The following is a 14,147-nucleotide window of genomic DNA, read 5'->3' as shown; positions in this document are numbered from 1 at the left end:
TCATATATTTAAAAAATGAATAATTTAGTATATATACTTTTGGAAATTTACCAGCAGCCAACATTCAATATATCCTTTTGATTCTTTTTTACCAGCAAATTAGACATTGGGTTTTCGTGTGCATTGCACGGATCCCCTACTAGTATGATTGAAAATGTTAATCTATAAATTAATTTAATTATGGCTGCTACCTAACTTTATATATTTTCTTATATTTAAGTAACATTTAAAAAAATTATAACATTTAATCACTAATAAAGTAAAATAAATAAAACAAAACACAAAATACTAATATGGAAAAAATAATTATTTTATTAAGTAATTAGTATTTATTTATTATTTATGTTAAAAATTATTAATATAATTGATCAAAATTATTAAATTACTAAATTATTTTCTTAATAAATTGCTAAAATAAAGATTGATTATTTTAAAATAATTATTTTTAAATCCCGTGCATCGCACGGGTGCCCCGCTAGTTGTTTGATACACACCCTTCCTGAGTTCCTGTAAAAGGAAGAACGCTGCCACGTATGTAAGTTATGGTCGGTTCGGGCGGGTTACCCGAATTCGGTCAACGCCCGAGGGGGCTGCAACTCGAGTCCATCAGTCCATCAGGCTATCACTGATGAGTGAGTGGTCTGCGGCTCTGCCGTTTCCAGTCGTCCAACGAGGGTACTTTTCCTTGGTCTTTCCTGTTCCCATCTCTCTCCCCCCAGGCCAAGCCTCGTCTAGTTGTATTCTTGCTCGATCGCCATTAACGCTCTTTGTCAAGCTTCTCTGATTTTTTTTTTTCTTCTTTCCTCGATTACCAGATATGTTCGCTTCTAGGTTATTTTCTCGGTTTTCGAGGAACAGTTTGACTCTCTGCAGAAGTGTCGTCAATTCTCCACAAGAGATACTCGTCCTGTCCACTTATTTTCACTCTTTTTGTGGATCCACTACTAAGGTAAGGACCGAGGAAACTCTGATTTTTGTTTAAAGGGGTTTGGGTTTATTGTGATTTTATGAGGTTCTGTTTGAAACCATGAAATTTTAACGTTATTTCGATTCATTTTGATAATATTGTGTTCTGGTTGGATTCCTGTCTTGTTTGCTACATGAGAGGCGGAAGGGTGTAGGGTTAAAGATTAAACTGTCACGTATTCTACCAAGGGAGTGTTTACTACTTTTATGTAGTATTGTGTTTACGGACTACGTCTTAGCTATATTTTTGGATTTAGATAAGTGATTTAAGCTGAAATGCAATGCTTTGGGTTGCTCTAGAGGGTGAGCTTCAAGGGTTTCGAATAGAAGTGTTCTCTATTACATTTCTTTCTGTTTTGAGAAAAAAGAATTTTCTTTTTCTTTCTCTTGTTTTTCTTTCCATGAATAGACACAGAACGACCAAAGGCAGGAACCACAACTCAAAGAAGTAGCAACTACTTAGGTAGCATCTCCTGAGTTCTGTATAAGTGCACCGTTCAATGTTTTTATGGAATGAGAATTGGGCATGTAATTGAACAGCTACACTAGATATTCAATAGAGAATCTACTTTCTGAACCGTCCTATTGATATTGGACAAATACCTTGGTGTTCTCTGATCCTTTCAAGGACACCAAGAAATTTGAGGCCTTCAAGGAGGGGAGGAGTCTGAGAAAGTTTAGATTTGCCATCACCAAAGTTTAGATTTGCATATAAATGGACTCAGGTTACCCATGAAGTTTGGCTTCATAGAACCTGGCACGGGGGGAGGGGGAATGGTTGTAATCAATTGAGAAGCTTGATTAATGTCCCTTGAACTTATCCCTTAGAATACCTGTAGGAAGAGAGACAAAATGCAATTGAAGTGATCCAAGTGATGTCTTAGATTTCAATTAATCTGGGCCATCCAAATAAATGAACTCAAGAATGGATCTCTTGAAAGTAATGAATTAATCATGACCATTCAAGTATGTACCGATATCTAAACTGATCTCAGCCATTCAATTAATGCATGGATTTTTCTAAAAATCAGGTTACATAAATGGCATATTAGAAAAGCATAAAATCTATTGTGAAAAAACCATCCAAATTATCAACTTAATTTTGGAATATGTTAGTTTATGTCTAAGATGTTAGTACATCACTTGGATGGATGATATTAATCCACTTATCCAGGAGGCCACTTTAGCGGCTTGGACTTTTGGGTTCATTTGGTGCATTATTTGGATGGCCTTGATTTGTTTAAACCTTGGTATGCTACTTGAATGGTTGAGATTAATTCATTGATATTAAGAAACCACTTTGATAGCCTGGACCATTAGATTGATTTGGTACTTCATTTGGATGGGTTAGATTAGATGGAATCTTGGTACATCATTTAGTTGGGCTAGATTAGATGAAGTTTTTACACCATTAGATAGATGTTCAGGGTTCATTAACTGATTTTGGAGGCCTTTTGGATGGTCCAGATCTTAGGTTTTACTTGACAACTTACTTTACATGGCTTAGATTTTTTAGATACTTTCATGCTTTTTTTTTGTATGGATGAGATTAATTAAAATCTTTATACATTACTTGGGATGGTTGAGATTAATTCATTGATCTTAAGAGACCATTTTGATGGATATTTGGGATGATTGGGTACAGCATTTGGATGGGCCAGATTAGATGAAATCTTGGTAAACTATTTGGATGGTTGAAATTAATTGACTAATCTTAGGGTGTTATTTTGATGTCTCAGATTTTAGATGTTATTTAGTACTTCATTTTATGTGGTTGTATTTTATAGATTTTTTAAAAAGCTACTTGTATGACTGGGATTGGTGGAAACCATGGCCACTCACACATATCAATAAGGAATGGGGCTTTACCTTGTATTTCTTATAAAATGCATGTTATTCTTCAACAAAAAATTGTAATTGCTCAGTCATTGTTAACAGCCATGGTGTGTGCAAAGTTTGGTGGTAAATTTGTCACAAAAAAAAAAGTTTAGGGTGCTAAGTGATAGACCCCCAAAACCATGGGGTTTGTGTGGAGTTTACCTTTTTATTTATTTTGATATACTTCACTTATTATCAATAGAAAATCTTGATGCATATATCATTGCTATTATTTTATACTGCATTTGTGTCTTGGGTACAATTTGTCTTTATGAGCAGGTGTACTTGACTGTTGCTTAGAGTTGGTTACTGTTGATAACATGCTTGTTAACAATTCTGTGGATTAGTAGGTTTTTGGCTACCGTGAACATTATTCTTGGGGTTTGTGTGCCCTCCATGGTGCTAGGTATCAAATTCATCATGATAGCAGGTCTATGGTTGAGGTTAGTATTATATTCATATTTTCTCATTTTGTTGCTATCCTATTAATTTTCTGTGGTGTTTATCCTTTTTGATGGATCACTTGGAATTTTATTAGATATAGAGAAAGAATGAAATATATAGAGAGCACACCCAACAGACTCAGGCAAGCACCTGCCACCTAATCCCCAGCTCCACTACATTTCAGCGTCCCTCAGCTGTCCCCAAAACAGTTGAATTCTGTTTACACCCATCTAGATGATTTATCAGTCATACAGTTGGGTGACTGATGTACCCAATCACAATGTCTTATTCTGCCCCTCCCCAAGTCTTGTATTTCCTTCATGATATTTTGATGTTGCCAGGTGCATCTACTATTGTTCATAACCACTCCATTACCACCCTTGAATCCCCTTCCGTTGTCAAATTATTGATATTTGTAATCTTGCCAATATTTAGATTTTAGATTCTGAAGTATAGCTGTCAAATCTGCTCTAACGGAGTCTCCATATCAAATCAACGGAAAGTAGGCGAATTGAGCCTGTTTACAGTCTTAGAATTCATGGAAGAAGAGAAGGAAAAAGAAACAATGTATTGGAAGTCAAAAGTAAGTGGGGCGGAAGCCCCTCTTATTATTTATATTGGTGCAACCATAATTATGGGCAAAAAGACTACTCTGCCCCTAATGCTAAACAGAACTAATGAACCTACATAAAAACACCCCCCTCAAATTGGGTCATAGATACCAATCATTCCCAACTTGTTACAAAGACCAATGTGGTGGGGGGTAGACACTCCCTTAATAAGGATATCAACTAACTGATTCAAAGAAGTAGCATAACGAAAACAAATATCACCAAATTCTAACTTCTCTCTGATGAAATACTTGTCCACTTCAATATATTTTGTCCTATCATGTAGAATTGGGTTGTGTGCTATGTTGATAGTCACCTTGTTATCACAATACAAGGTAATAAGGCCTGTCATTGGAAGTCCTAGTTCTAGGAGTGAGTTCTTTACTTTTAGTAATTCAATAACTCCATGTGCCATAGCATGGTGCCCAACTTTTAGCATTTGACTGAGCCACTACTGATTGCTTCTTACTTCTCCCAAGTTACTAGATTACCTCCTACAAAAGCATAGTAACCAGAGGTTGATCTCCAATCACCTATGGAGCTGGCCCAATCTGCATCTGTATAGGCTTCAAATCAGTGTTTTAAAAGTGCAAGGCGCAAGGCGAGGCACACACCTTTTTGAAGCAAGGTGCAAAAAAAATTGCTAAAAATTAAAAAAGTCAAAAAATTCAAAAATGCCAAAAATTTCAAAAATATGCCAAAAAATTCAAAAAAATGCAAAAAAATATTAAACATAATATTAATAAAAAATATAAACTTCAATTTCAAAATAAATATTTTAAAAAAGTAAAAAACCTATTATCCAAAATTAAAAACATAAACATAACATGTAAAGCATATTCAAATAAGAATTTAAAAATAAAATCAAGGGTAAATTACATATAGGTACCCTATTCTTTGGGGGTAGTGATAGATAGGTGCCCTGAACTATCAATTGCAACACTTGAGTATCCTGAACTCTCAAAAATAGACACTTAGGTCCATCCGTTAGTATTCCGTCGGTTAAACATTACATAATGCCAAAAATACCCTTCTCATGTATTTCTAAGATCATTTTCAGGTAACCGAACGTCTCCCCACAATGACATTCTCACATGGACAACAAATAACATATTCAAAATTTCTGATGATGACATTCTCTAGTGATGATTTACTCCATAGAATGATCTCAATAATACATGAGAAGAGTATTTTTGACCTTATTTAACTGATGGAATACTAATGGATGTACCCAAGTGTCTATTTTTGAGAGTACAGGGTACTCAAGTGTTGCAATTGATAGTTCAAGGTACTTATCTGTCACTACCCCCAAAGTACAAGGTACCTATCTGTAATTTACCTTAAAACCAAACATACAAAACATTTTCAAGCATGTAAAACCTCACAATCTCTTTTTTTCCTCAATTGCATTACTTTAAGTAGCTAACGTGATGTAAAACATATTACATTCCTGATTCTACGAGCCGCCTTTGTGCCACACCCCTTGAGGCAAGACTAAACAAGTCCATGTTAGGGTCTTAAATTCTTAGTTCTCACACAAAAAATAATAATTTTATAATTTTAATTGCTTTTTAAGAAGATATTTTATTAGGATGAATGAATGAACAACATTACCAAATATGGGGTAATGAACAACATTACCCCATAATGATGCCATAAGCTTGGTCAATCAATCTATGAACTCACCTCACGATGTATGCATCATTTTTTTATCAATGAGATGTATGCATCATTGTTAAGATATTTTATGTAAACTCCAGGAGAAGGGTAATGCCCATCATCTAACCATTGGAGCAAATGCAGATAAGAAAGGGGTAAATAGGGAAAGTTTGTAAGAATACAATGGGTGGGGAGGTCAGCAAACTCTATGGCTGATGGTCTTGCAAAGCAAAGGGTAAATAGGGAAAGTTTATATTGGGCTCAATTGTAGACTGAATCTGTCTTCTATCTTTTGTCTTTATTCCTACTGGTAGGAGAGGACGCAGCTCGTGTCTCTCCAAAGGAAACTTGTAACTGTACTAGTTTTTATTAATGAAATTGATCCTTTTTAATTATCAGAAAAAAAAAACAACATTACCCCATAACTCATTAATAATCTTCCAATCCACCTCCTCCAACTAAGATTCTTGCAAGAGTAACACCTCAACCCTGAAGCTTCTCACAAAATTCGTGACCACCTCCCTTCTTTCTGGATCTCACAACCCTAAAGCAAATCCTCATGCTCAAGACTTTTCTTTCCTTATCTCTCTTTTTTTCTTTTTTTTTTTCAGTCTCCTTTCTCCCCTGATGCCCTTTTTCTTTTCCACACTCTTCTTTCCTTCTTCCTCCACTTCTTTAAAAGCTTCCCTTGCAAACTCTTCTCCCCCTAGAAAAAATAACCCCAGAATCTTACTGACCTTTATCCCCGTATCAACCACACTCTCAAAATCTTCAGTCTGTCTAATCTGGTGTGTTTCATCTATCATCACCTGCTCTTGTTCCTCTCCTTCCTTTTCTCCCTTGTCCTTTAAAGGCTTCATCCTATATTTCTTTCTCTGATACACTTAGTCCCTCCCTAACTCCTTATCCCCACTCTCTTCTCCTTATCCGCCCCTTCTTCCTCTCTTGAGAATTTTGTTGTGGAGATAAGCTGTTTTGTTCTTGACTACTAGTAAGAACTCTATTTGAGATAAAGACATTGTGAGTTCAAATACTAATGAAAACTAAAATCAAATTATTTCAGTTCAGATGGTTTTCAAGCATCGTGTAACTTTTTTTTTTTTTTGATAGGAAACGGTCAAGCATCGTGTAACTTAGCCATGGAACCAGGTTTCTATTGACCCTGAGTTTTCATGATAGATGTTTTACTGTAAGAGAATTGTGCAACTACATGTTTCCCTATCTTTTCTTTCAAACCAAACACATCCCAAGGAGCCCTTCTCTTTTTTATGTATAAGCTTTATGAAAGTAGCATTGTTGCCTTTGTTGATTTTTGCAGATTGATAGAAATCCTTAAACACCTTCAATAGGTCTGTTCTATGACATCCCAGCATTCATGATAAAAAGCCATGGTGAACTCATCAGGCATTTATTTTCTTCAGAGAGCAAGGCCCTTCCAACACCTCCAAGAAAGGTCCCCAACATCTATCTGAGGAGTAGAGATCTTTAAATTGAAGGACTATCTTGAAAAGCCCTTCCCTACCTTGAAAGGCCTCAAACAGATTTTTCTGGCATTTATGCTTGCCCATTTTACATCTCTCTTTTACACAATTCCTTGGTACTAATAACAAATGAAATAGATTGTGAATAATGAGATTGAAAAAGGGGTCTTCAACAGTTCAATAACCCTTGAAATTTCATTTCTACCCAGATTATATTCCTCTCATTTATCCATCATCTGCCATGGGAGATCTAAATTCTACTATGATAGACTGTAAAATAAGTTTAAAATGCTATAGTCATGTATATTGATAAAAAAAATAGTCATGTATGTACTTAAAGTGCAGGAGGGTATGCCATGTGATAGATTTTTAAAGATAGTAGAGGTTGCATGTAAGGTGCATGACATTGCCATGTGATAAATTTTTAAAGATAAAATTCTATGGTCATGGCTACATGTAAGGTGGAGAACATTCCATGTGATGGGCTTTTTTGGGGAGGTGAGGAATTTGCTATGGAGGCCTTTGAGGAGTTCGAGAGAAAGAGGAAGAGAGTTTGAAGAAAGTAGTAATTGGTGAAGGAAGAAAGAAGTAAGTGGGATGAGGATGTTGATAAGCTTGATGGAGTGTTCGAGGGTAGGGAGATGGTCTCGGGGTTCTGCAATTCAAGGAGATGGATGAAGGTGTCCGGAAGTGTGCTTTTTGGTTTTTGTGTTGTTTGGCTGTATTCTGGTGTCATAGGTTCATGTTTGTGTCTGTAGCTTTCTCTTGGGTGATATCTTATCACCTTTCTCTTGTATTCTCTTTTTCTTTTAATGAATTTATCTTTATTCTTCAAAAAAAATGTTTAAGCTCTGTTCTGCTCCAGCTAATCTCCATTACCACTGTTGTTTGCGTTCTGCTTGTATGGACTGAATCCCTGGGGTACTTGTGTTTCTTCATTGATCACCTATAGCAATTTGTTTCATGTGGATGTACAAAACTAATGCTTAGTGACCTAGTCTTCTTAATATCATCATTGAGGCAAAAAGCCTCCTTGAATTTGATTCCTTCACTTTCCTTGTCAAGCTGAATGCTTCCCAAATTTCCATAAGTGCTTGGGCTGCTAATGCTATGCCACTAACATCAAATATGAAATTTCCAACAATATATTATCAGTTCACCAGGCTTCCTTAGTGGGATATCTTATTTCTGCTTGTGTGTCTTATTTTCTCTCATCTTTAGTCATCCTATTGAGATACACGATTTGACATTTCCCAGGAGCAGTTGGACCCATTTTCCCTTGTTGCTGATGAACTGTCAATTCTTGCAAATAGGTTGCGGACAATGGTGGTTGCTGAGGTATTGAATCTTCCATCTTTCTACAACCTCATGATAAAGTTGTGGACTTCTTTTCATGCATATCTGCTTGGCTGGGGAAGAAGAGATTATAATGTGTATAAAATATCATGGACTTACATCTCCTGCAGGTCCCTAAGCTTGCCTCAGCTGCTGAATATTTCTTCAAGATGGGGGTAGAAGGAAAGAGATTCCGTCCCACGGTAAGATCTTATAGTTACAGATTTTGAGGTTTATGACCTGATTGCAGAGGGTTCTTTATCTATCAGTTTGTATTTCATTGCATTCTTGATGGAATGTGATCTTATTGCTTATCTTTGACTGTTCCTCATTCTTGGGTTGAGAAAAATAAATAGGTAAGTAGAAAGAATTAATTATATTATTGATCATATTAATTTGATTCTCTTATCCTCTTGTTTTACTGGGAGAAGGGGGGTTGTACTGCTTTCTTTATCATTTGATAAAACAATTTGATCTTGCTGCTGATCCAAAATTACAAAAAAAAGAAAAGAATGATTAAAATTACCTGTTGCTTGAATTGTTTAGAGATGGACACTAATGGAGAACTAAGGGAGAGTGTAAGAACTAAGAAGAAATGAAGAGATGATAGGTTTCTATAAATTTCTGGTATTTAGCTATTCTACCCTATACTTCTATTTGAATAATGCCTTTTAGGTGAAAGATAATGCTAATGCAATTCAGATTTTGAAAGAGGAAATAGCTACTCCACATATAAAGTGGATATTATCTCGATGATCTTGCAACTTTCCTGAAGCAGGTGAATGAGTATTATCATGGATAACTTGCCAAGTGAATTTTGATAGAGTTGCTCTCAGGTTTTAGTAAAGGGGTCTGCTAATTGATGCTTTAGTCTTAAGTATGGTTTGTACTTTGTAGATCTCCACCTTGGAATCTTCTATTGGTTTAAATGGCAATTAGCATTTGTCCTTGTTCTCTAATAAGACACTACAATAGCTGAAACTGGACAGCCACCTGATTGTTGTACCAAAGTTATGTGAGAAAATTAAGAGTTTGATGTAGCTCAATTATGAAATGCTTTAACCATGCCAACTCATTGACAGCATCTCCAGTAGCATGATGCTCAGCTTCTACACTTTTCAGGTAAACAAATTACTTCAAACAAAAACACAACAGCTTGATGCTGCTTCCTACTATAAAATTTTCTTATCTGCATTTGCTCCAATGGTTAGATGATGGGCATTACCCTTCTCCTGGAGTTTACATAAAATATCTTAACAATGATGCATACATCTTATTGATGAAAAAATGATGCATACATCTTGAGGTGAGTTCATAGATTGATTGACCAAGCTTATGGCATCATTTTGCCTGTATGATTGCAACCTATCAACTCTGGTAATTTGGTAAAGTATGATGCTTGAAAACGTCCCACATACCTGTGAGGCTGTGACCTGTACTGGCATGATGGGAATAACAATTCTTGCACACGTGTTGCTTCTATATTTTTAACATAATATTTATTTTTGATTTATACTGTATAATTGCATTTTTTCATCAATGTTCTTATTTAACCAACAAGATTTTAAATGCCTTACTCTAAAAGGAGTTTTTACAAGTATCATTTGGTTTTGCATGGCAAAACGATCAGACATAGTAAATAGCTACAAAATCTGAATCAAGACATTTTATGTACATATTATTTATGTACCTATTTGCATATTTTGAGAAATGAACCATTGTACTATTTCTCAGTCTCTGAATCCATATCTATATCATGGCATCTCAGCTAATAGTTACTCTGATAAGTAATTGTCATGAAGGTTGGTTGCCCCTTTGAAATGCCAGTCAGTTTACTATCCTCTCATGCTCTTATCACCCTCCTTTAGAATTTACACACACATAACTGCACATATCTGTGCATGTGCTTGCACGTGTTATGTGTTTTATTGAAATGATAACCTTGGAGGGGAATGGGTTGGTTTGGGGTTGAGAAGACCTTTAAGAGATAATGAACCATGTGAGTTGATCCCTTTGCTTAATCTACTTCAAGGTGTAATTTATCTCTTTTGGGTAATGATGAGAGGGTGTGGGCTCCTACTGTTGAGGGCACCTTCACTTGTGCTTCTATTTGTGAACCTTTCTACCCATTATCTGAGGAACACTTTTTTCTGACTAAACAGTTGTGGTATGGACCAAGTTCCCTAAAGTCAAGACTTTCTGTTAAGATGTTGCCAATCAAATCATAAACACCTACTATAGACTCCAAAGTAAGTGGAAATGCTGGTCTCTCTCACCTTGTGTGCACCTCCTATGCTTGACGAGTGGGAAAACACCAATCACCTATTATTGCACTGTTTCTATGCCTCTAGAATGTGGCAGCACTTTTTCTCTGGTTGAAAGAGTTTGGGAGGCACCAACTGAAGTTGTGGACTTGCATAAGATGGATGTGATAAGTTGCTTTATGCCTTTACACAGAGGCAAAAGATCTTGTGGCAATGTATTCGGGGGGCAGTTCTATGGGGACTTTGGAGTGAAAGAAATGCTAGGATATTTGAGGAGAGGTACAAGCAACTGGAGGAAGTCATTGAACTTACCCTGATAAGGGCTGTACTTGGGAGTGGCAACTATTGCTGGCTTTCATATTAGCAAACAGAAAAGAGTGGTTCAGTGGGCTCCTCCAGAAGCAGGGTGTTTAAGTTCAACTTTGATGGGTGCTGCCTTGGAAATCTGGATCTGTTTGGTGTGGGGGGTTTTGTAAGGGATCATAGTGGCAACATAATTCTTAGTTTCTCAGGCCTAGTTGGGCAGGGCAGTTCTATAAGGGCTGAAATGTTGGCCCTAATCCAAGGCTTAAAACTAATGCTGTCACAGGGGTTCAGGAATGTAGTAGTGGAAGGAGACTGTCAAACTATTATATGCTAGATGAGGGCACATGATCAGATCCAATGGGAGTTTAGGCTGTTGGTGAGACTGGTTGATTCCCTATGTGTCACCTTGAATACCTCATTCAAATGGTTCCTAGGAATGCTAATATATTGGCAAGAGATGGGGTTCGGAGGGAAATGTTAAAATGGGGCTGCCCAGGGCTGGGTTGTAATTTGTAAAATATTATAGTACTTTTGTTGTGCTAAGTCTCTCTCTGTTGAGAGCTATTATATACTTTTTGGCCTGCTGCCCACCCTAATGAACAGTATGGTATTTTTTTAATGAAATCTATTCAGTCAGTTATCAAAAAAAAAAGTTGGGCACACAACAGAGAACATTCTTATCCATCATAATTTATATTTCATTCTTTTCCATGTAAGTAGTTATATGCATATGGAATTACAGAAATATGTTGGTTGCAGGTTTTATTGTTGATGGCATCAGCTTTGAATATGCCAATGCCCAAACCAGCTCCTGATGGTGTGATTGATACGTTACCAGAGAACCTGCGTGCAAAACAGCAGTGTATTGCCGAAATAACTGAGATGATCCATGTCAGTTTATTGGAATTATGCTTTATTTGTGTATGCTTGTCATGATTGTTGGAGTACCAACATTATATAACTGAAAATTTTGATCTTGTAGTGTTGCTTATTATAAGGTCTTTCTCTCTGTCCATGTAATACGTTTTACTGGTCAACTTACCTTTTTGTTTCAAACTGTCCAGTTGATGAAACACCTCTTGGTGTGACATATTTAGAAATTTATGGATAAATTGTTCTAAACTTCTAATGTTCTTATGTTGACTTGATGGGATGGACTATTTTTCTGGATAATTCCCTGTTTTCAGTTACTACCCAAAAAGGATGAATGGTTTTGCTAAGATCATCTAGGTAGGGCAACTATATTTCTGCCATTTGTTCAAGAACTACTATACTTATTTATTTATTTAAATTTTTTTTGGGGGGGAGGTCTTTTTTAAACAAATCAAAATACCTTTATCACATGTAGTAGCCAGAATCGACTTTTCTTGTAATGGTCATGCTCTTCCTCACTCTTTAATCTCTCCATTCTATCTTTATTATTATAAGATTGTAATATGTAAAAACAAGAAGCCGTGCTCCAAAAACATGCCCCCAGCTAGTGTCAGACTCTCTCTCTCTAATTATCCATCCATGTATCTCCAAATGAATATTATACGCATTGATCTACAGGTTTTCCTTTTGTGTGCATGCATATTACATTGCCAGGTCACCATATAGTTTAAATACAGTATATGTTTTACTCTCCTGTTAATCTCTTTCTTATTTACAGAACAACTTTCCAACTAATTTGTTCCACACAGGTGGCAAGCCTTCTTCATGATGACGTCTTGGATGATGCAGAAACAAGGCGTGGTATTACTTCATTAAATTTTGCAATGGGAAATAAGGTATATTTCCTTTACTTTCTTTTTTTTTTTTTGCTTCAGGTGTGTATTTTCCTGGGTGTATTCCTTATCACCCTGTTGTGTTCTCTTTTCCCTTCTTCATCTATAAAGTTTATTTTTATTTATCTTAAAAGAAAAGAATAAATGGACATATTTTTTTTGATTAGTTTGAAAAGTGTCTTTTATATATATATATTATGGATTCACATATTTGTAATGGTTTATCAACTTCTGAATTGCCTTTTACTGTTTGTAGACTAGTAATGGTCTATAACTTTTAAAATAAACAAAAAAATCTTTTCAAATACCCAATGCCTTGGTTTGCATAGTGGCTGGGCATGTTTAACATCAGTTTAGCTACTTGAAGTAATGCAACTGGGAGAGAAATAAACAGATTGAAAGTTTCACATGCTTGAATTGTTGAGTGGTTGAATATGTTTTATATGTTTTGTTTGCTTTTATTTCTATTTTTTAACTTCGAATGTGTGTTATATGTTCTTTTTTTAGTATTAACGGTACAGATTTAATAATAAGAAAGTAGAAATCTTCTGAAACAAAAAACTGTAAAAGAAAAAGGAAGAAATGAAGTGTTTTTGTGAAAGAAGAGAAGAAGAGAAAGAGTGAAGAAAGGAAGAGAAGGCAAAAACTGATCTGGCCGCTCTCTCCCATTAGTATTTGTACTAAAAATAAAAACTATGTACAATGACTTGTATCCCCTATAAGGGCGGCTGATACAAAAGCTCAATAAAAACATAAAAACACTGCTCTAAAAGCTCCCAAATAATATGCTGTGGTCCCCACTTCCTAACTAAACAAATAATAAATAAAATCAAGTAACAAAACTGTAAAAGTCCTCAACAAACAAAAGTATACAATATGAAGAGCTGACCCTTAGAGGTGGTTAGCCACAGTTAACCATATCTAAATAGCCCATAACAGAAACTTTACAATTCCCTCCTTTGGGTTAGTAGTCCCTAATATATTTGATTATTCAGTGCCCCTTGTTTTGCTAGACTTATCTACCAAAGCATTGGCAGGCCTCAGAACCCAAACTGTAGCTCTTAAGTTGTTCAGCATATCTTTCACCTTCATGTTTATGTATATTAATGTGAGCCAATAGGCTTTTTAAAACATTTAGTTTCTTTTAGAATTCAAGTTTGCATAATTTCTGTATTAATTTTATTGTTTGTTTTTTCCAATTTTATTTTTTATTTTTTTGATTTTTCAAAATATTTTTCTGCACTGCTTCGAAATGGCACGTGAGGTCCTTGTGCTTTTAAAGGATTTGTGGCCCCACCCTTGTATACAAGTATATGCGGGAATTAATGATCAGTCCCGTTGTCTAACTCCATATGCTTATTACTGAATGGAAATAATGAACTTCTCATTATTAAAATATACTGCCAAGCCCCTGCTCTATAAAATCAGATGTTTCCA

General features: G+C 35.7%; 1 protein-coding gene across 4 annotated transcripts in view; it reads left to right on the top strand.

Annotated features, from left to right (window-relative positions):
- The first annotated feature begins 552 nt into the window (after positions 1 to 552).
- The window catches only part of GPS1 (geranyl diphosphate synthase 1), a 48,847-nt gene continuing 35,252 nt past the window's right edge, over positions 553 to 14,147 (top strand). For 2 of the 4 annotated variants that reach the window (XM_010276754.2, XM_010276755.3), the window contains exons 1-6: positions 682 to 949; positions 3,195 to 3,287; positions 8,297 to 8,377; positions 8,506 to 8,577; positions 11,704 to 11,835; positions 12,627 to 12,713. In XM_010276754.2, the coding sequence (XP_010275056.1) occupies positions 818 to 949; positions 3,195 to 3,287; positions 8,297 to 8,377; positions 8,506 to 8,577; positions 11,704 to 11,835; positions 12,627 to 12,713 (597 nt within the window). In that variant the 5' untranslated portion in view covers positions 682 to 817. The other 2 variants (XM_010276753.3, XM_088900781.1) reach the window with 2 other exon arrangements.

This window comes from Nelumbo nucifera, chromosome 3 (genome assembly GCF_055504915.1).
Source record: "Nelumbo nucifera cultivar China Antique chromosome 3, China Antique-T2T, whole genome shotgun sequence".
Classification (NCBI taxonomy): Eukaryota; Viridiplantae; Streptophyta; class Magnoliopsida; order Proteales; family Nelumbonaceae; genus Nelumbo; species Nelumbo nucifera.
This window is presented reverse-complemented; position numbering and strand designations above follow the sequence as displayed.